We start from the raw sequence: 19628 nt of genomic DNA on the forward strand, positions 1-19628 counted from the left end.
GTTTGAGTGTACTGTATTCATACAATTATTGCTGTTTCAATGAGATCCCTAGTACATAACTGAGATTTACCCAAAGACCAGTACAAAGTTATCAATAACTAATCAAGATCCAAAATAAATGTGCATGGTTTCAAGATACCAACTCACTTATTTATTTTTATTTTATTTTAAACTTTTTATTTCATATTATAGTTGACTACCAAAGTTCTGTTAGTTTCAAATACATAGCAAAGTGATTCAGTTATACATATAAATGTATCTATTCTTTTTCAGTGTCTAACTAGGTTGTTACAGAATATTGAGCAGGGTTCTCTATGTTATACAGTAGGTTCTTGTTGCTTATTCAATTTAAATATTCATGCTCATTTATTTTAGGTGAGTTTATTAGTTGTTGACTATATATTAATATTATGTCTTCTATTTTAATCTGGCTATAATTTAAAAGTTATTGTTAGGAGGAAAATACCTTCTTTATAATAGCAAAGTAAAATGAAATAATCCATTTATATGAATAATCTCAAATTTAAGAAGAACAGAAGGTTAAGTATTTTGGAAGACTTTTCTAAACACTAGAGATCCTTCTAGGAAGATTTTAGAAAATTTTCCCTACCCTCTATGGGAGAATTTCATGAAATGTGCTATTAAGACACTCATTCTCTCATCTCTACTATCTATGGGAGAATTTCATGAAATGTGCTATTAAGACACTCATTCTCTCATCTCTACTAATAGAAACGTAACTTAATGGCATACCTCTTCCTCTTGGAGGGTGTTTTCATCAGAAATGCATTCATCTAAATTAATCTCAAATTTTACCCCTCTCTAAAAGAAAGCAAGAAAAAAAATCTTAGTTTTGCAATCCAATGAAAACCTTAAAATTACAACTCCCAATATGACATTACAGATACTTAAAACCATTAGTCTAACATCACAAAATAAGGCAATTCCATAAAATAGTAGGGGGTGAAATCCTGTAGGCAATCCAGATTACAAGGTGCAGAGCCCGAGCCAGATTTTTAATACGAAAAAGACAAAATGTTTATTACCTGAGCTTTATGTTTTTGTTCCGAACTTTTACTTCCCTTTATGTTCTGAGGTTTAATTTGTTTTAAGTCTCTTTCAATATCCTGAAACTTAGAGAAAAAATAAAATCTAGCATTTACTATTGATCAAACAATTATATTTTCACAATTGCCGAATTCACAGCAGGGTCTATTTACATTATTTGATTTCTTGAATGGATCTGATGGTTGACTTGAGAATAAAAGTATGCCTATTGCAAAGGAAAGTTAAGGATAGTCCGCTAAAAGCTTGGGCACAAGGTCCATTAACTTGAAATATTAATGCATTTAACACCAGCATTGCAACTCTACGTTGTGACAATATTTATCACTTCAGTCCCATACAACCTAATCCAATTTAAGAATGTAATTTGGGGACTCCCCTGGTGGTACAGTGGACAAGAATCCGCCCGCCAGTGTAGGGGACATGGGTCCGATCCCTGGTCTGGAAAAATCCCACATGCTTTGCAGCAACTAAGCCACAGTGCCACAACTGCTGAGACCCGTGGCCCAGAGCCTGCGCCCAGAGTCTGTACTCTGCAACAGGAGACGCCCCGCAGTGAGAAGCCCGCCCACCTCAGCGAAAACTAGCTCCCGCTCACCGCAACCAGAGAAGGCACGCGAGCAGCAGTGAAGACTCAACGCAACTAAAAATAAATAAATACAATATTTAAAAAGAGTGTAATTTTGACTCTAAGATCCTTCCCTTAAGAAGCTTATGATCTTAATCAGGAAAACAGAAAATTGCACAGCTCATGATCCTACAAAGGAAGGAGGGGAGGGTCTAAAAATTGATGGTCTATTTAAAGGAGGAAGAGAAGACTGTAAAAGTACTGACAAGAATTTCCAAAGAATGGCCAAGAGGTGAATTTTAGACCCTGAGTTTTCTTGGGGTTCAGTCCTGGGTCTTCTGACATTCTCTTCTGCCGGGAGCCAGCACACAAGATCCTACCCATGACAAGGTCATGAGGGAGAAAACCTGCGGGGCAAGGCAGATCAGGTTTTCAAGGATTTCGAAAAGGCTAGCTCACGAGATCCCACCCATGACAAGGTCACGGGGAGAAAGCCTGACGGGCAAGGCGGATCAGGTTTTCAGGGATTCCGAAAAGCTGCCCAAAGCTGCCCCCGGCGCTCACCTTAAAGATGGTATCTGTTCTTCTGATGCTTGCTTTAATAGATTACTCCCTAATTTCTGTAACATAGGCAGAAGGCCTTCCCAGATTTCTTTCCAAATAAGAATCAATTTAGAACTTTAATCTATAAGTTTTTTGGGTGGTAGTATTTTATGAGATTATTTAGGGTGAAAGGAGTGTTTTAATTTAAGCTCCTTTGCTGGTAATTTGTTAGCCAAATGCATTTATGCCCTTGGTACTAATATGCATGATTGCTTATAATATTTTAATCATAAAATAGCATAAAGAACCTGATTATATAAAAGCCCCAATAGACATAGAGCATTTTTGAGGGGTGAAGGAGTTTTATTAGAAAATATAAGAAAAAATTATTATAAAAGTGGTTATTGGGTTAACGTTTGTTTTTGCTTTTAGTGTGCTAAGGCTGTGCTATGGAAACCATTGTTAATATAGATTTAGAAAAATAAGAGCTTAGCCCTAGTATTGTAACAATGAAATAGTTGTTAATTATTAGCCAGGAGTGCTAGGCAGAGGCTGCCTTATTAGAGCCGCAGAGTCTGTATGGGGTAAAACTTTTAGATAAATTTAACTGACAACTTTTTCAGAAGAATTGATGTTGGTATTAACAGGGTCATATTTTTATTATGTTGTAACATGCTGTACTGTTGCCCTATGAGACTGTAACTCTTCTGTTAAGGTCACCACAGAAACAGAAAACAGGTTTACATTCACCTGACTTACATAAAGTGTTAATAAGCCCTAAGGCCAAAAGATAACGTGTAAAGATTTATTATAGAAACAAAATGCAGAAAGCATCTTGTTCTTCCTTAAGGACAAACTGATGTAATGTAAACTAACTCTGTATAGACATGAGTGAGCATCTTGTATCCTGGATACATTCTGAGTGAGGGTATATAAACTATTGTCAAAAAATAAAAGACAGACTTGGCCCTATCAAGGCTGGTCTCATGTGTCTTCTATCTCTCGCCGACACCGTTCATCCTGAGGGTACCCCCTGGATCCTGCCGAGGCTGGACCCCGGCACTCTTCCTCAATACATGAGTGGTAGTGGTGGTGGTTTAGTCACAAAGTCGTGTCCGACTCTTTCGACCCCATGGACTATAGCCCGCCAGGCTCCTCTGTCCATGGGATTATCCAGGCAAGAATACAGGAGTGGGCTGCCATTTTCCTCTCCACAATACACGGGGGTCTCAGTAATTTCCAGGGATTTAAATGCAATCTTTATGCAAGGACTCTTAAACATGTCTTTTCAGGTTTGATCTTTCCTCCCCTCTGAGCTTCAGACTCACATATTCAGCTGCCTACTTGGTACCATCCTCACCTTGACATTCACCCCACAATTTCATATCAAGCGCCCACCGCAAACCAGACACTGCCCTGCACAATGGGATGGTGCAGAACGTGAACGTCCCTACTGACGCACAGCTTACATTTTACTGGAGTAAAATAGGTAAATGAGTCAGCAAAGCAATGATGTCATTTCAGAAGGTGTTAATTGCTATAAAGAAAAGAAGATTAGAGTAATAGCCTAGAAAATGAGTAGAGGAGGACAGTAAGTCAGGAAAAGTCTACCTGGCATTTGACTGAAGCCCTGGAATGGTGCTGGACCCTGGCTAAGGATGGTCTGTGGAAAGTGTGTTCCAGGTGGAGGGAACAGCAGGGCAGAGACCTGAAGCAGGGATGTGGTCTCTCAGATTGTCCTGACTCAACATGTCCAAAGCTTGGAGGGCCCACCCACCGACATACAAGCTTGCTCACCACTCTTCCACATCTTGGTAAAATGTACTATTTCTTTCAAGCCAGAAACTTATGAGTCTCCATGTGTTTATATACACACACACACACATACACACACACACACACACACATACACACACACATATATATAATGTTTAATATATATTTATAAATATATATGTATATATATATTCCCCTGGAGAAAGGAATAGCAACCCACTCCAGTATTCCTGTCTGGAGAATCCCCATGGACAGAGGAGCCTGGCAGGCTACAGTCCATGGGGTTGCAAAGAGTTGGACACAACTGAACGACTAACACATACCTGCACATAGATGTTAATTACTGCCTCTTCTGTGGACCACACCCTTTGTATGTACTTCACATCTATCCGTTTGAATTGTTATTGGTTAGTTGCCCCGCAACCCTGGGAAGGGTGTTTTCCTGCTTTGAAATATTACACGCTCTGAAATAGGACTCTGACTTCTGTTATCTTACTTACATTTGTGAGGTTGGCTGTCTGATTTGACTGTGTAGTCTAATTGTCTCAACTGCATGAGAAGTGTCATATTGCTTTGCTTCCCTTTGTGCGTGCATGCTAAATCACTTCAGTCAAGTTCGACTCCTCCAAGGGATCTTCCCGACCCAAGGATCAAACTCGTGTCAAACACGTTAGACCCCAAAGCTCCATTCACCCAACTGGGTAGAAAATTCAACCTCAGTCCACTTTAGAGCTCTGGGCACTGCCTCTTGTGAAGGTCCCTGGGTTTTCACAAAAAGAAACACTCAGGGGGGCTGTTCAGCCTTCACTTCACTCAACGTGGCTTCCTCTCACCTGCCCTCAATCAAGCCCTTGGGGCACCTCATTGAAGATGAAGGGGAAAGACCTCCCAGAGGAAAAAAGAAAAGTCCTTTGTGAGCCATTTGATCATTCAGCTCTGCCCAGTTCCTTATTAATGCCAAAAAGGTAAGTTTGAAGATAAATTGGCTGTCAGATTCACTGAGAGATGTCTTTGAGACTCAGATTCAAACACCATCGGACAACAGAAATTTCTCCCACTCTGGGAGCAGCTCTCAAACTTGGTTGCAGGAACTCACCAGTTAGCTCTTGATGACAAGATGCCTGGGTCCCACCACAGATCATTTGGGATGGGGCCCAGGTGTTTTCATTTTTTTTTTTTTTTGATCGCTCTGTTTTTTGAGTTTTTTGTGGAGTGGCACCCCATGCAACATGCCAGATCTTAGTTCCCCAACCAGGGATGGAACCCGTGCTGCCGCATTGGAGTCTTAACAACTGGACCACCAGAGAGGGTCCTGAGTGAGTTTTTTAAACTTTCCCACGTGGTTCTACTGTGCAAGGAGGGATGGGAACACCAGGCTGGCGCAGACTCACTGGGAAACACAGCATCTCTAACAGTAACCATCACCTGCACATGTGCTTCTTCCTCAGGGGCTTCATGGGGAATGGGCAGGTCACTCTTCTTCACCAAGTAGGTTTTCCGGCTCATTTTTGAGTCCTCCTTCAACATAAATTATACACAATCAACAAGGTTGGTTCTGCGTCAGTTCTGAAGGCTACTTGCTGACCCTCGGCTGCTAGACCTGAATGGGGTCTCGTGAAGACACTGGCCCAGGGAGGATCCGGGGGTGTGCTTGGAAAGAAACCCCTTATGGCCTCTGTCCTCTATGGCTGCCTTCGGTTTCCCCGAAGGGCTTCTTTCCTGGCCTCTCTAGAAAAGTCTGCTGTCCATCTTTCCCACACGCAGGCTTCCCATCCCAGACCTGCCTTAAAAAACAGGGCTGAGGATAACATGAGGCTCTCCACCATTAACCAAACCACTGCTCTGGGCTTCCCAGGTGGCGCTAGTGGTAAAGAACCCGCCTGCCACTGCAGGTAGAGGTAAGAGATGGGGGTTCGATCCCTGGGTTGGGAAGATCCCCTGGAGGAGGGCATGGCAACCCACTCCAGTGTTCTTGCCTGGAGAATCCCATGGACAAGAGCCTGGAGGGCTACAGTCCATGGGCTCGCAAAGAGTCGGACAGAACTGAGCGACTTAGCACGCATGCACCGCTCTGGTGATAAGCATGTCCAGCCTGCCCCTCCCACGACACCCAGGCCTGCAGCTTTGTATGGTTCTTTCAGATGCCTTCCTCCTTAGCTCTGCCTCTCCAAACTCCACTCTGCTTCTCAGACCCAGTTTGGGCCCCATCTCTCTTCTTCCAGAAAATTCCTCCACCTGCTCATCCTGCTCCTGTTTACTCCCATGCACTCACAGGGCTTAATCAGATTCAGTCTTATTCCATCACTGCTTCATACGTTCATGTCTTATCTTTCCAACTATTTATGGGTAGAAGTGTCTATGCTAGAAAGGATACAGGTTTTAGAATCAGTTTCGTATTTGTGTGTTGTGTGTGTTAGTCACTCAGTCGTGTCCTGCATTGCAGGTGGATTCTCTACCATCTGAGCCATCAGGGGGCGTTATACAGTCTGCCTTGTAATATCTAAGTAACTTGAACTTCTCTGTCATGGGAAGTAAAGATGTGGATATCAAAGCTCTAGTTCAGAGCCCAGTACATACAACCAAATTGTACCTCTGCTCATTTCACCTATATTCATTTATCTATATGCCCACAGAGATGGGGAGAGGGAAAGATCAATTTCAGCAGTGTGGGCAGTTCTACACAATGAGTGTGTAGTTCAAGTATGTGTGAGACAGGCTGTGTCCTCAATGGGACTCGGTACCCCCTGGCCTCTCATAGGAGGAGCATTCCAGGGTCCCGAGGATGTTTCTAGTGTTTAAAAATGCATGTGTTTTTCATGCAATTTGGTCTCCAGACACAGGCCAGCCATCTCATCTGGAGTTCTACTAAAAAAGCAACCACCTAAGAAATAGAAGAATGAATCTCCAATGTGGCTCCTTCAAAGGATATTTCAAAAAATCATCTCAACTGTACTCAAATGTTGCCTTAGTTAGACTACCTCAGCATATGAGACTATTCCTGTGTGTATGTGTGTGTGTGTGTGTGTGTGTGTGTGTGTGTGTGTGCACTCAGTCGTGTCTGACTCTGCAACCCCATGGACTGTAACCCATCAGGCTCCTCTGTCCATGGGATTCTCCAGGCAAGAATACTGGAGTGGGTTGCCATTTCCTCCCCCAGAGGATCTTCCTGACCCAGGAATCAAATCCCCATCTCCTGCGTCTACAGAATTGGCAGGTGGATTCTTTACCACTGAGCCACCTGGGATTCCGATGTAGCTAAATTCAGTAAATGATCGTTGATTTTCCTACCTCACAGGCATGAACTCACTTCCTGTATCTAATCCAGTTCTGGAATAAAGTACCTGCTTGGTCAATACTTACTGACTGACTCACAGGGAACATGATCAACCATATTTAATAACAGGCACTCTTCACTGAGACTGTCAGCCCCATCACCTTGTGTAGCCTCAAGTAAAGCATAATAAAGTGGGGCTTCCATTACATCTGACAGTTTTCCTACTTAAAAAAAAAAGTTTGCATGAGAAAGCTTATCTTTTTGATGAGAAGATCATTACTCCCACGGGCCACAGCTAATCAGCCTGTACTCTAGAGTCTGGGAACTGCACCTACCAAGTCCACACACACAGCTACTGAAGCCCACACGCCCTAGAGCTGGAGCTCTGCAGAGAAGCTCGAGCTCTGTAATGACGAGGAGCCCCTGCGCGCCACAACTAGGAAAAACCCGCACAGAAACAAAGACCCAGCATGGTCAAAAACAGTTAAATAACTAAAATTAGTTTTTAAAAAAGATCATTACTGTTAACATCTGCTCAGTTTAGTTAGCTCTGAATCAATAGAGCAACACTTCGTTTCCGTTTTTTAAACATTTTTTTTTTGATGTGCGCCATTTTTAAAGTCTTTATTGAAATCGTTACAATATTGTTTCTGTTTTATGCTTTGGTTTTCTGGCCATGAGGCATGTGGGATCTAAGTCCCCCCCGACTAGGGATCGAACCCACACCCCCTGCATTGGAAAGAAAAGTCTTAACCACTGGACCGCCAGGGCAGTCCCTCAACATTTCCTTTAGAAGAATGAAATTACCTACCTCCAGTTCACACCCTATCTTCTTTCTAATTTCCTTCATGTCATGGTGATACTGTTGGCGTATTTCCTCTAACTGCTTCCAATATTCCTGGAAAGCAATCCCAATTCCGAAATGTTAAATGTTTGGGAACAACTTGACAGAATACTCTCTAGACAGCCTATGATTTTATTTTTATCTTCTTTTTTATTTTTGGCCATGCCTCACAGCACGTGGGATCTTAGTTCCCCGATCACGATTGAACCCACACCCCCTGCATTGGAAGCATGGAGTGTTAACCACTGGACAGCCAGGGAAATCCCCAAGATAGCCTATGATTTTAGAAATGTGTGATATGTAGTAAGGGAAAAGTCGGTGCTCCCAAAAATGATGATCTGCCTTATACTTGGCCTGTGGTACTTCCAGCAGTGAGGATAAGGTCTCTTGGAACAATCTTTTTTGTATATATAACCCCAAATGTGTTACTGACATACAATTACTCTACATATAATCCTGTGATAGGCTGAGTTTTGTCCCCCCAAAGAGATACTAAGTCCCAGGACCTCAGAATGAGATCATATTTGGAGACAGTGTCATTACAGAGGTGAATAGTTAAGCTAAGATGTGGTCACAACTGGGGCAGAGTGGGTCCCTAATGCATACACCTGCTGTCCTGTCAAGCTGGCCAGGGACTTCTCTGGCAGTCCAACAGTCTAACACTGTGCATTTCTAATGCTGAGGACTTGGGTTTGATCCCTGGCCAGGGAACTAAGGGCCCCACGCCACATGGTGTGGCCAAAAAATAAAAATTAATAATAAATAATATTTTTTTTAAAAAGCAGCAGACTCCTTTTAAAAAAAGAAGATGAAGAGGGCCACATGAGGAGGATGCCACGTCCAGTGGCATAGACTGAGTTGTGTCACTGCAAGTGAGGCTATCTGAGCATCACGGACCAACTACCTGAAGCCAGCAAAAGGCAAAGAGGGACTCCCCTCCAGGGTTCAGAGGGAGCATGGCCCTGCTGACATCTTGACTTTGGACTTCAAGCCTCAAGAACTGTGAGACAGTAAATTTCTGTTGCTTCAAACTGCCCGGCATGTTGTAAGGCAGCCCGAGGGAACTAATACAAATTCCAAAAATGTTCAGGATGGACAGTTACTTGATCAATCTGAGGTAAAGAGCCTTATGAACTCAGCTACACTGCATTCTCTGAGAAGGGGAAATACATGTCTCTGTCTCCCGAGCCCTCAGCACGGTGCTTCACACCGTGCATCCAGCAAGTGTTTGTGCAGTGAGTTCTCTCGGGTGCACCACAGATGCTAAAAACAATGATACCCTGCGTGTGTGCGTGCTAAGCTGATTCAGTCACGCGACTCTATGCACTGTAGCCCACCAGGCTCCTCTGTCCGTGGCATTTTCCATGCAAGAATACTAATACCAGAGTGGGTTGCTGTGCCCTCCTCAAAGCAACACGGTATTAAGGTACAAAAGACAAAGAGAAATACAGCGGTAGCCCTTGGAAGCAGACAGTTTCTAACCTGTTCCTTCATTTCATTTCTCCTGAACTGCAGCCCCCAGAATCTAGGTCCTTCCCCATCACTTCTCAGCTTTTGTCTCTGGTTGTGATTTCGCTCAGCAGAAGACGGACGAAGACCCTATTATTAGAATAAAGTAGTTTATCAAGTGTATTTGCATCCTGGAAACATGACTTGACCTGCACCTCATCCTTTAAGCAATAATTATATTATCAATCTCACTATTTGCTAATAATTATATTGAGTTTTTTTTTATAGTGAGCAGAATTTTCTTAGATTAAGCATGAATCTTTTAAAAAAGTAAATGAATACAACCACTGGTATTGTTTAGTCTAAGCAATCAATATTTTATGCTACCATGTAAGACACCTTGATTTGTTTTCTGAACTGATAAACTGTAATTGTGGAATCAAATATCTATAAAAGTTCAGCAACCCTTGGAGCTTGGTATTAGGTAGGGGAAGAGAACTAAAGCTTTTGAGCAGCTCAAAATAAGAGCAATACAAATAGGATGTATATCCAATTTCACTCAGCCCCAGAATTTTGACACTATACTTAAGGGTAACGTTTAACTTTCATTTCAAATAAAATATGATAATCTAGAATGTGTAGAATTCTAATAAACTAGAATCAAAGGAAAGCAGCACTGAAGGGGACCTTGAAGCCGATCTACAGCTTTTATAGAGAAAGATAGTGAAGTTCAGAGAGGCTGCATGTTCTGCCTAACGTCACACAGCAAGTGATGGAGTCAGGGAAGGGACTAGGCTTCTCAGACCCTAACTGAAGCCTATTCCCAATATTCTTCTTTAGCTGTTAAAAACTAGTCTTAATCTTCTATGTGGAATGAACTTTGATTTAAGGAACCATGAATAGTTGTGAACAGAGAAAGTGTTAAGAAAATTTCTGATGGCCTCATATTTGGTTTTTACTCACCAATTGCTTTTCCACTTTCAGCTTATATTGTTGAGCTTCACATTTCCGCTGAAGGTACTCAGCAAGCCTTAGGAAAGAGAAATGTTCAGCTTGAGTAGAAATTTTAGCTTGTTATAGGCAGCAATTTGACTAGTAGATTTTCAGCTTCATAATGAGATTCACAAATCACCTGTGACATTCTGAGTTCAAAGTGAAGAGTGAAAGTTGCTCAGTCATGTCCAACTCTTTGTGACCCCATAGACTGCATAGCCATGGGATTCCCCAGGCCAGAATACTGGAGTGGGTAACCGTGCCCTCCTCCAGGGGAACCTTCCCAACCCAGGGATGAAACCCAGGTGTCCCACATTACCAGAAAGAAGAAAGCAACATGAAAAATTTAAGAGGATGAATCTGTGCCCACAGTCAAATGGCAACATAATAAGATTAGTTACATCAAACTTGAGATAAAAAGTGTCAAGGGAAGGGTGAATTCAGTATTTTAAATGAAGAGTCTGGAGATTCTTCCTGGATGTTTTAGGAGAATTTGGACAGACTTCAAAATAAATGCTGATATAGCGAGATATATCCAGAGGACGAAAGCTTAAGTTAGACTCTGACATTACCATTGACCTGGAGGTGGGCTGTGGCTTTCTTCCTCATCATAACTCTCCTCAACTCTGCTATCTTTTTGAGGAACATGGCGGTAATTTGGTCTGTGCGCTCTCTTTCTCAACAAGTCAAGTTGAGCATAAAAATGATCATAATGGCCACACACAGCAGCATGTTTGGGCCTTTCTACCATTTTTACCTGAGGGATTAAAATGAAGAGAGTTTTTTTTTAAATACAGGATTAAAATCTATAATAACTGACTGCTTGATAGTGACCATAGCTAAGACAAGGCATAGAAGTTATCTTGTTGTTCTTGCTCTAGACTTGTTTCTCAGTAATCTTACAATCCCCAAATCCTAGAACTGAAAAATGTTTTAGAAGCCAAAGTCCTGAGGCACCACAGTTAATAATTTTGCTCAGGTGTGAATATGAGTCATGTATACTTCATGGCTAGTGTATCAGAAATACTTAGTGAGTATCTATGCAACCCAAGATATGAACCTAGACTGTGTTGTTATTTCCTATTTTTCATAAACTTATTTGTTGTTGTTCATATACACAGGAAAAGCCCCTGGAGGAGGAAATGGCAACTCACTCCAGTATTCTTGCCTGGAGAATCCCAAGGACAGAGGATCCTGGCGGGCTACAGTCCTTGGGGTTGCAAAGAGTTGGATGCGACTGAGCACACACACAATATATATGTAAGATTAAATATGAAATTATAGATGTTTGACCATCTTTAACTTAAAAAAATGGCATATTCATGTAATCCTATTAAAATATTAAAGTAAATGTGTAAAATCTGGCTTATCAGTCTAAATACAAAGTAAACATTTATTTTAATTTTAAAGTGTCAAGTCGTTTTCTTAATTTTACGATGTTTACCTATGTACAACCCAAAAGAAGGTACTACTACTTAGTTGAGAAAAATGGCTAGAAATACAGAAAAGTACTGGAAGCGAAAAACAGCCTCTTTAGGATTTTCTCTAAAATCCCAAATGGTAATAACAACATCCAAGATGGTTCCTGTGGAGACCTCCCATCTCACTGCATTAGCAGAAGCTTTCTGAGGATTAAAGGACCAGCAAAATGTTCTCCCAATTTCATCCTCCCAGAAATCTTTTAGATGTTTTTTCTTTTTTTTTTGTTTGCCTCCTGCAGGTTTGCTACAGAGTATTCTAAATTAAACATACTTTCAAAATTCTTTAATAAAATTAAGCCACATTCTATCAAATAAAGGGCAATAATTTAATAGTTTCAAAAATCTATCTGTACACCAACATATTTGCTAAAATGTTTAGATAGCAAGTAAACACTTAGGAAATGTACTTCAAATGGTTCTATAATTATACCATAAGCCTTCTTTAATAATATAATTCTTCAGTTAAAATACAACAGCCATTTTTATGTGCCAGAAGCATTTCACTAGCAAAAACTAAAAGATTCATTCAACATTCTGATGAAATGGATTCAATTAACTGGCATAAAGAAACTCAGGGAAAAAAAATCAATGATTTTATAATAAAAATTCCTCAATTACATACAACATTAGAATCAGGAGTATGAATGCGGAAAGTTTTCTGCTGCCATTCTACTCACTTGTCTTATATAGAAAAACCTTACTTATTTAAAGAAATTAAAAGAAATTGAATTACAAAAAAAACTAATACATACAATACTTATAAGAAAATACAGCATTGTTAAAAAAATATATAATAATGTTGTCCCATGAAGTACCACTTTAATGCTAATTACAGAATTTTATTGTAAGTACGAAACTAGTGAACCCTCACATCATGACCTCATACCTCATGAACTTGTGCAAGCAGTTCTGTAGAACAGACCATCTGCTAAAACAACAGGAATGGTTTAGCAAGACTTACAGATACGGGTGTCTGGGCTTCAGCTGGTGGTCTGCATTCATTTCTATATAATACATCCTTCCTCTTATTTGGCGCTGTTATCCTTGATCTTGGTAGGCACTTTTCCTGGAATCTCACTTTCTGTATTTTACAATCTCATTTAGCCAAAAGAAAACAACTTCATTTAAAAAAATTTTTTATACTTGTGAGAGTATAAGCATATGGAGCATTTCATAACACGCTAAGTTCACTGTAACTAGAAGCATTTATACTCACAAACAGAAGGGCTGATGGAAAATGACTACGTATTTTCTTTGGATGGAGGAAATCATTCTTGCCAGGGTTGCCCTACACAGTTCTCTCTTTCTCTCTCTCTAGTCGCTCAGTCGTGTCCGACTCTTGCGATCCCATGGACTGTGGCCCGCCAGGCCCCTCTGTCCATGTGATTCTCCAGGCAAGAACACTGGAGTGGGTTGCCATTTCCTTCTCCATACGTAGTTCTAGTAATATTTAATTATTTAATCATCTACTATTTAAGAATTTAGGAGTTAATATTAACATTTACAGAAACAATGTGCATAACATAATGGCATGTTTAGTAGTTCAATTATTAACTAAATTAATTACAAGTAATTAAATGTAGTCATCAGAGCTTGGGTTATCAGGCCGCAGCGTAAAGGTCCCATTGTTGTTTGAAATGGATGAGTGGGTCTTCTAACATGTTTGTATTTATCACCTTCACCCATGTGTTCCTGTTTTCCCATCTGTCCTATATCAGAAATGTAGACAATACACTTTCTTTCATGCTCTACTTATCTACTTTCTAAACATTCTCAATCTAGACCAATACATAATGATGTCAAATCAAATTAAACATAGCAGAATTACCCATTCACTTTCCCTTTATAAATTTCCTAAGTTTATAATAATTTCTCCATCACAGTGGGTAATATTTCCCTCTCACTGGTTCCTCCTCATCCTTGAAGCTGAGATATTTGGTTATGGCTAAAAATCCTGCCATTAAATTGAATGATTTAAATTGAAGAAAGTAGGGAAAACCACTACACCATTCAGGTATGACCTAAATCAAATCCCTTACTATTTTACAGTGGAAGTGACAAATAGATTCAAGGGATTAGACCTGATAGATAGAGTGCCTGAAGAACTATGGACGGAGGTTTGTGACATTGTACAGGAGGCAGTGATTAAGACCATCCCCAAGAAAAAGAAATGCAAAAAGGCAAAATGGTTGTCTGAGGAGGCCTTACAAATAGCTGAGAAAAGAAGAGAAGCAAAAGGCAAAGATACACCCATCTGAATGCAGAGTTCCAAAGAATAACAAGGAGAGATAAGAAAGCCTTCCTCAGTGTTCAATACAAAACAAGGGAAAACAATAGAATGGGAAAGACTAGAGATCTCTTCAAGAAAATTAGAGATACCAAGGGAACATTTCATGCAAAGATGAGCACAATAAAGGACAGAAATGGTATGGACGTAGCAGAAACAGAAGATATTAAGATGAGGTGGCAAGAATACACAGAAGAACTGTACAAAAAAGATCTTCATGACCCAGATAATCACAATGGTGTGATCACTCACCTAGAGCCAGACATCCTGGAATGTGAGGTCAAGTGGGCCTCAGGAAGCATCACTACAAACAAAGCTAGTGGAGGTGGTGGAATTCTGGCTGAGCTATTTCAAATCCTAAAAGATGATGCTGTGAATGTGCTGCATTCAATCTGCCAGCAAATTTGGAAAACTCAGCAGTGGCCACAGGACTAGAAAAGGTCAGTTTTCATTCCAATCCCAAAGAAAGGCAATGCCAAAGAATGTTCAAACTACCACACAATTGCATTCATCTCACATACTAGCAAAGTAATGCTCAAAATTCTCCAAGCCAGGCTTCAACAGTATGTGAACTGAGAACTTCCAGATATTCTAGCTGGATTTAGAAAAGGCAGAGGAACCAGAGATCAAATTGCCAACATCCACTGGATCATCAAAAACGCAAGAGAGTTCCAGAAAAACATCTACTTCTGCTTTATTGACTATGCCAAAGCCTTTGACTGTGTGGATCACAACAAACTATGGAAAATTCTGAAAGAGATGGGGATACCAGACCACCTGACCTCCTGAGAAATCTGTATGCAGGTCAAGAAGCAACAGTTAGAACTGGACATGGAAAAACAGACTAGTTCCAAATCAGGAAAGGAGCACGTCAAACCTGTAAACTGTCACCCTGCTTATTTAACTTCCATGCAGAGTACATCATGAGAAATGCTGGGCTGGATGAAGCACAAGCTGGAAACAAGATTCCCAGGAGAAATATCAAAAACCTCAGATATGCAAATGACTCCACCCTTATGGCATAAAGTGAAGAAGAACTAAAGAACCTCTTGATGAAAGTGAAAGAGGAGAGCGAAAAAGTTGGCTTAAAGCTCAACATTCAGAAAACTAAGATCATGGCATCCGGTCCCATCACTTCATGGCAAATAGATGGGGAAAGAGTGGAAACAGTGACAGACTTTATTTTGGGGGGCTCCAAAATTACTCCAGATAGTGACTGCAGCCATGAAATTAAAAGACGCTTGCTCCTTAGAAGAAAAGTTATGACCAACCTAGACAGCAGAGACATTACTTTGCCAATAAAGGTCTGTCTAGTCAAAGCTATGCCTTTTCCAGTGGTCATGTATGGATGTGAGAGCTGGACTATAAAGAAAGCTGAGCGCTGAAGAATTGATGCTTTTGAACTGTGGTGTTGGAGAAGACACTTGAGAGTCCCTTGGACTGCAAGGAGATTCAACCAGTCCATCCTAAAGGAAATCAGTCCTGAATATTCATTGGAAGGATTGATGCTGAAGCTGAAAATCCAATACATTGGCCCCCTGATGCAAAGAACTGACTCATTTGAAAAGACCCTGAAGCTGGGAAAGATTGAAGGTAGGAGGAGAAGGGGACGACAGAGGATGAGATGGTTGAATGGCATCACCGACTCAATGGACATAAGTTTGAGTGAACGCCTGGAGTTGGTGATGGACAGGGAGGCCTGGCGTGCTGCAGCCCATGGACTTGCAGAGTCAGTCACGACTGAGCAACTGAACTGAACGGAATTGAAAAATCCTGCTGTTCTTATTTCACAATATTAACTGAATTAGTAATTTTTCTCTTTAATGTCTGTCTCTCTTACACATACACACAAACACACATACAGTAGTTCATCAGCTGATTCCTGACACTATCACTAACGCAGCTCCCCTATTTCTCATCACCATAAGGTATCACCTGCTTTCTTTGGGGATCACATAGTAACAATTCTCCTACTGTTACCAATTAGGTCCAAGATCCTAACTTCAGCTCAAACCAGCCTCTGCAAGAGAACTCTTAATCTCCAGTCCATTCTCTCTAGTTCAAAAACATAAGCTTCATCCAAGATTCCGTGTCTGTCTGTGACCCTTCTCTGACTCACTACCCCTTGCCTACACAAAAGTTAAGCTTGGGTCCTACCTCTTTGAGCCTCTCTTTATCAGCAAATCCACTGCTTCATCAAGTTTTCCTCACTGATGAGAAGAGAGGAATAGGATCCTTCAGGTCATGAATGAGCTAGATGTACAGGCACACCCACAGGTCACCACTCAACAAAAATTTTTCTCCTGTTTATAGTGTTCGTGCATGCTAAGTCGCTTCAGTCATGTCTGACTCTGCAACCCTGTGAACTGAAGCCCACCAGGCTCCTCTGTCCATGGGATTCTCCAGGCAAGGATACTGGAGTGGGTTGCCCTGCCCTCCTCCAAGGGATCTCCCTGACCCAGAGATTGAACCTTCATAGGCCAATTTGAGCAGATTTTCCAGTTGCAGCTAGTACGAGGCCTTGTAAAGGTAGACTAGAATTGTCTGGGTTTAATACAAAGATGTGTTGTAGGTCTCAGGCATTGAGATTAATAAGAAATCATGCTATTGCTACAATAAATTCATCTCATGTCTTCTGCATCAACAGACGGGTTCTTTACCACTAGCACCACCTGGGAAGCTCTGCTTACAGTGCTCCTATTTTTTAAATGTCCACATTCAATAAATCTGGAGGAATTTCCCTGCTAATGTTGTCAACCATATACTGTAAATCACTGCGTGAGACACACACAATAAATATCTTTTAATTGCACAGTTAAGTCCTTCTTACCAGGGGCCACCTTCCCAGCAGGTTGAGAAGCAGATGGTCTTGCTTTATGTAAGAGTGGGTGACTAAATTCTTCATAAATGACCTAAAATATAACAGTGTATCAGGACTCACTAGCCAGAAATCTCTGTCAAAATGCAAACAGAATCACCTCCAAACTCACCTCGGGAGTCAAGTATTTGGCAATAAGATTCTCTAAAAAAGGCCTTTTCAAAATGGAATTGATGGATGGCCGATCTCGGGGAGATACTTCAAAGAGCTGGGATATTAAGAACTGTAGGTCATGGGAAAACCGTGGCGATATTGGAGGAACATGAGCTTGACAGATCTTCAGAACCAGCTGCTGTAAGTTGTTAGCCTCAAACTGAAAGGACAGGAATGGTGATACTAAATCAGAGAAAAATTCAGTGTGAATATTTAAAGGAATACCAAGAGGGTCTTCCTTGGTAGTCCAATGGTTAAGGACCTGTCCTGCAATGCAGGGAACGTGGGTTTGCTCCCTGGTCGGGAACTAAGATTCCACGTGCCACGGAGGGACCAAGCCTGTGTGGGGCAACTGCTGAGCCCTCCTGCTACAACTAGAGAGTCTGTGCAATGAAAGATCTTGCAAGTCACAACTTAAGACTTGACACAGTCAAATAAGTAAATAAATAAACATTAAAAATAAATAAATTTTAAAAAGAGGAGGGAGTGAAGTGAAAGTCACTCAGTCTGTGTCTGACTCTCTTCAACCCCATGGACTGTAGCCTGCCAGGCTCCTGTGTCCATGGAACTCTCCAGGAAAGAATAGTGGAGTGGGTAGCCTTTCCCTTCTCCAGGGGATCTTCCCAACCCAGAGATTGAACCCATGTCTCCCGCATTGCAGGCAGATTCTTTACCAGCTGAGCCACAAGGGAAGCCCAAGAATACTGGAGTGGGTAGCCTATCCCTTCTCCAGCAGATCTTTCTGACCCAGGAATCAAACTGGGGTCTCCTGTACTGCAGGGGAATTTTTTTTTATCAACTGAGCTATAAGACAAGGTATTTAATTTTTTTTTTAATTTGTAAAAAGTAAAATAACTTCAAGAAACAAAACAATGTTAAAACCTTTCATTAAGAGTACCAAGGTCCACCCTGAATTTTTTCCATCAACATGTAGGCAGTTATTCAATGAGACATCATATTACTTAAAATAAGGTTTTTTTTAGTTTCTTTATTATCAAAATGTTTACTCGTTCCCCAAAACTAGAAGGTATAGGAAATTATAAACAGGGAAAATACATACAATTCCACCACCCAGGGATATATTTTCTTCTAGTTGTTTAAAAAATACTACTTATTTTACAAAGTTGAGATCGTATGATATGATATGAAATTTTATATCTTGCTTTTTTAAATGACAGAGGATCCTGGGGTTGCAAAGAGTCAGACACAACTGAGTGACTAACACTTTTTCCATGCTCTATGTACTATTCTCCAACTTGGATTTTGTACTTAATAATGTAGCTTGGATATCCGTCCCATGTTAGTGTATATGGAGCTATCATCCTTGTTAATATCTTGTTCATATAATTTTTAACAATCTAATAAAACCAAACAAACTTTTTCTTTCAGAGGTTATTTTCATTTATATACTTTTCAATAATTCAAGATAATCTAATGATTAATATACTTACAGGATGTCTGAGTGTGCAGAGCTCATATAAGACACAGCCAAGAGACCAAATATCCCTGGGAAAGATAAGAGTTTATATGCCAAGAAATATCAATAATTCTCAATTTAAACCTTTATCCTTACAGTCAATTATATTTGTGTATCTTTACAATTTTATATAGGGTGGCCAGTTTTCACAAATGCTTTCAGTACATTATCAATTCTTACTAAGACTAGAGAAAAAAATTATAGCTTGTCAGAGTCCCAGCAGAGAAAAGGTACACAAGCTTTGCTACAATCTGATGGCTCGATACTTACTTTAGCTTCATGTGATGATCTCAAAGAAAATGTGTGCGTGTATGGAATTTTGAGCAATTTGGAGGAGGGAGGAAGAACTCAAATGTGGATTACTTGATTCAACAGGTAACATTAGGTTGATTTAGAAAGGAACGTTCTACTCAAGGCTATAGACAGAACCAAAGTTAGATTAAGTGATAAACAGAGTATCTGGTACTCAATGAACTTAAAATGTGCTAAAACTTGGCCTGTGCAGGTGTCCAATAAATGACCTTTGACCTCAGAGGGCCAAAAACAACCTCCCTCAGATCATGCTAAACATTTCCATTTCTGAAGATGCATCCTATGAAGATGCATGAAACCCAGCTATGTCTGCACAGAACACCAGTTACCTCACCTCCAATCCCCTTTCCCCACGCCTAAGACAACCCTGCATTGCAGGCGGATTCTTCACCACTGAGCCATGGGGGAAGCCAGCCTAAGACCATGCTGCTTCTTCATCCCATAAATATCTCAAATCCCTCGCCTTCAGGGAGGCAGATCTGAGACTTGTTCTCCAGTCTCCTCATCTGGCTGCCTTGTGTATAAGCC

General features: G+C 40.8%; 1 protein-coding gene across 1 annotated transcript in view; it reads right to left on the bottom strand.

The window, feature by feature from the left end:
• The window catches only part of NEK5 (NIMA related kinase 5), a 52979-nt gene that overhangs the window by 15614 nt on the left and 17737 nt on the right, over nt 1-19628 (bottom strand). Inside the window, exons 7-17 of the mRNA XM_065901792.1 lie at nt 18763-18817; nt 17271-17471; nt 17111-17192; nt 12955-13088; nt 11085-11269; nt 10483-10549; nt 9553-9669; nt 8038-8124; nt 5378-5470; nt 1047-1127; nt 754-822 (exon numbers count right to left, since the gene is read on the bottom strand). Of these exons, the coding sequence (XP_065757864.1) occupies nt 754-822; nt 1047-1127; nt 5378-5470; nt 8038-8124; nt 9553-9669; nt 10483-10549; nt 11085-11269; nt 12955-13088; nt 17111-17192; nt 17271-17471; nt 18763-18817 (1171 nt within the window). The remainder of the gene's footprint in view (nt 1-753; nt 823-1046; nt 1128-5377; nt 5471-8037; nt 8125-9552; nt 9670-10482; nt 10550-11084; nt 11270-12954; nt 13089-17110; nt 17193-17270; nt 17472-18762; nt 18818-19628) is intronic.

Source organism: Muntiacus reevesi, chromosome 11 (assembly GCF_963930625.1).
Source record: "Muntiacus reevesi chromosome 11, mMunRee1.1, whole genome shotgun sequence".
NCBI classification, from domain to species: domain Eukaryota; kingdom Metazoa; phylum Chordata; class Mammalia; order Artiodactyla; family Cervidae; genus Muntiacus; species Muntiacus reevesi.